The following is a 3,722-nucleotide window of genomic DNA, read 5'->3' on the forward strand; positions in this document are numbered from 1 at the left end:
TTTCCAAAAGATCCCATATTATAAGCCGTAGGCATAATTTGCAGGCTAGATCCAAACCACACCGCTCTAGTCCACGGGCACAAAAGTAAAGCATGCTCTATTGTCTCATCTCCTTCCTGGCATATGCTACACGTGGGTGTAACTGCACTCTTGCACTGATATAATTTTGTGTTCACTGGCAGAATTTCGTGCACTGCTTTCCATAAAAATATTCTAACCTTTCCTAGCACTGGTAGTCTCCAAATGGTCTTCCATACCTCCCTCAAATTTTGACTTGTGGATGCTTTGCTTAGTTTTGTCTCTTCCTTTGTGTCTTTCTCTTCCTTCGCAGCATGATATCCGGTTCTTATTGAGTATTGTCCGTCACTTCTATACGGCCAAAAAAAGTGATCCTTTTTATTAATTAAACTAATGGGCGTTCTGGTTATCAATTCAGCCACACATTACCCTGAAAAATGTCATGAATTTTGTTTAAGTCCCAACCCTCGCCCTCTCTTACCAACTCGCTCACTCTTCTGTATCGATTTTGTCCACCTCTCCCCAACTTGTGGATTCCTACCACCCAATTGTCTTCCCAAATATCTATTCCTGCTCCGCTTCCAACACTCCACCTTCCTTTCCTTCTAAGGAAATCTCTTCCCTCTAATATGCTCTTCCATATCCATGATGTGTTTCCTCCTCTTCCCGCTTTCCATAGGCTGCAATTAGGGTAATAGATGGCCTTTAGAATTTGAGCCCATGTAGCATCTTCCTCATTTAAAAGTCTCCAAGCTTGCTTAGCCAAGTGAGCTATATTTTGGCATTCTAAATCCTTGAACCCCAAGCCTTCATTTGATTTACTCTTGGTCAATTTTGTCCAGCTCTTCCAATGAATGCTTATTTCCTTTCCATTGTTCGTCCACCAAAATCTCGCAATTGCTGATTCAATTTTCTTGCAAAAAGATTTGGGGAATTTGATCACGTTCATGGCATAGGCTGGAATCGCCTGTATAACTGCCTTTATCAAAACCTCCTTTCCAGCTTGATTTAATAGCTTCTCTTTCCATCCTTGCATTTTATCTAGAATATTCTCTTGTATCCACTCCAGCGCCTTGTTCTTGGATCTTTCCCATCTCGCAGGTAACCAAAGGTATCTTCCCAGATCTTCCCATGACGCCATTCCGATGATCTCTTCAATGTTCACCCTCCTCTAGATAGATACCTGACTTCCAAAAATCAAACCGATGCCTCGATGTATTTGTTTATGATCTGAATTAGTTGATAGGTCTCTTCTTCTTACACACCTGCAAAAATAATACAATCATCAGCGAATAATAGGTGAGTTATAACCGGTGCAGTTGGAGTTAACCTTATTCCTGAAATAAGATTATCCCTCAACGCCTTTTTCATGAGAACAGTAAAACTTTTCGCTGCCAAGATAAAGAGATAGGACGATAGAGGATCTCCCTGTCTGAGCCCTCTTTGAGGATAGAGCTTGGTTGACAATTTTTCATTAATTTTAAATATATAAGTAGCACTTTTCACGCAGCTCATCATCAACTTCACCCATTTTTCACTAAAACCGAACTTTTCCATGACCCTTTGCAGAAAATTCCATTCCAATCTATCGTATGCCTTATTTATATCCAATTTGATGGCTATGTCATTACTTCCATAATTTGCTTTCCTATTTAATTTATGAAACACTTCCTGTACTACTAGTATATTGTCCTGTATGAGTCTTCCTTTTATAAAAGCGTTTTGAACCGGAGATATGATGAGATCTAACACTTTTCTTAACCTTCCAACCAAGACCCTTGTTACAATCTTATATATGAAATTACAGCAGCTGATGGGTCTGAGGTGGTTCAGACTTTCCGGTTGACTCACTTTGGGAATCAAAACAACGGTTGTCTCTCCTAAGTCCTCCGGTAAGCTACCATCTTCAAAAATCTGTTTCACCACACCACACACTTCTTTACTCAGAATATCCCAATGTTGTTGGAAGAAAAGTTTGTTTAAACCATCTAACTCCAAAGCTTTTAAGCTTCCCGTACTAAAGACTGCTTCCTTAATTTCTTCATTTTTGATCTTTGCCATAAGCTCATCATTCATCTCTCTAGTGACTCTCATTGGTATATCTCTTGTGCATTCTTCCGGGTCCCTATCCCCTTCAGAAGTAAACAACTTAGTAAAATGTATTTCTACTAACCTCATTATATCTATTTCTCCTTGTATCCAATGTCCTGCCTCATCTTTCAATTTTTCAATTCTATTCCTCATTCTTCTCTGTATGGTTGTTGCATGAAAGAAAGCTGTGTTTTTGTCACCCCATTTTAACCATTTCAACCTTGATCTTTGTCCTCAATATTTTTCTTCTTGTTTCCAAATATCTGAAATCTAATTCTTCAGCTCTTTCTCCCTTATTTGATCTCCATCCGTCATACCGCCCTTTTGTATTTGGTGTAGCTCACTTTTCTTCTTTTTTTTCTATTTCTTTATCTGCTCTTTTAAATTTTCTTCTGCTCCACTCTATCAAATCCCTTTTACATCTGCTTCTCTTTCTAATAAACTGATTCCAACAGTTTCTGTTTCTATCATCTTGCTGCCAACTCCTCCTAATAACCTTTTCGCACTCTTCATGCTCTGTCCAAAAAGCCTCAAATCTGAATTCTCTTTTTATTTGATCTCGCGGTTGTGTTTCCAAAATTAAGGCACAATGGTCCGAACTTATTGTCGGAGCATCTTTAAGACTAACATTCTGATGTATATGCAGCCATTTCCAATTTACTAACACCCTATCTAGTCTTTCCCTAGTGATAAAGTTGTTTCTAGGCTTGTTGTACCATGTGTACTTACTTTCTTTAAGATTAATATCCATTAAACCATTATCATCTACGAACCTTCTAAAAGTATCTAAGTAAATTCTTGACCCAAATGTGCAAACACGCAAGGCACGCGTATGCGTGGGTAGAAGAACGTTGGCACTCCAACGTTGAGTCAAACGCCAATAACAGCAACCAGAACCCAAATTTTCAAAGAACGATTGGCCCAACATTTATCCTCAAACGTGGACCCAAACGTGAGCACCAGAACATTGCAATTCAAGCACTCCTCTCCTCTCAACAGCAAGGGAAACCAATCGGTGTAACTTCAACCCAATTAACTTAAGGCCAAAAGCCCAATTCAGAGATTGAAGATCAGTGAAAGAAAGTGTATAAATAGCTTAGAATTCAAGTTAGTTAGAGAGCTTAGGGGGACTAATATTGTAACTCTGCCAATTTTCCTTTTCGACAATTCTTTCAATTCTGCAATGTATATTTTATTTTCATTATCCATTCTGAGAGCTATGAACAACTAAACCCCTTTCATTGGGTTAGGGAGCTCTATTGTAATTCAATGGATCAATAATAGTTTTCATCTTCTTCTTCTCTCTTTTCTCTTGATTTTTGTTAGAAAGCTTTCGATCTTAATTCAGTTGGGTAGTTGTCTTGATAGAGAAGCTATCCATAATTGGAATTCCTCTGATCCTTGAATGAGCGATGAGGAATTCATACTAGAAATGCTTTCTCACATTGGATTAGATTGGGGGTTGGATGGATATTGTGACATTTAATCCTACCAATACTTTGATATATGAATTTGTGTGGTATAATCAGTGACTGAACTTCAACTCTTTCGATGAGCAATTAAATCAAGACATTGGGCAATTGTTCATGCTTAGAGATGAAAATGATTACCAA

The 3,722-nt window shown here is 38.3% G+C and overlaps 1 protein-coding gene across 1 annotated transcript; it reads right to left on the reverse strand.

Annotated features, from left to right (window-relative positions):
- Positions 1-427: 427 nt before the first annotated feature.
- LOC112803963 (uncharacterized mitochondrial protein AtMg00310-like) lies at positions 428-1,159 on the reverse strand. The gene has a single exon (XM_025847408.2). It carries the CDS (start codon positions 1,157-1,159, stop codon positions 428-430), a length of 732 nt encoding a protein of 243 aa, XP_025703193.2.
- Positions 1,160-3,722: the final 2,563 nt, after the last annotated feature.

This window comes from Arachis hypogaea, chromosome 5 (genome assembly GCF_003086295.3).
Source record: "Arachis hypogaea cultivar Tifrunner chromosome 5, arahy.Tifrunner.gnm2.J5K5, whole genome shotgun sequence".
Taxonomy (NCBI): domain Eukaryota; kingdom Viridiplantae; phylum Streptophyta; class Magnoliopsida; order Fabales; family Fabaceae; genus Arachis; species Arachis hypogaea.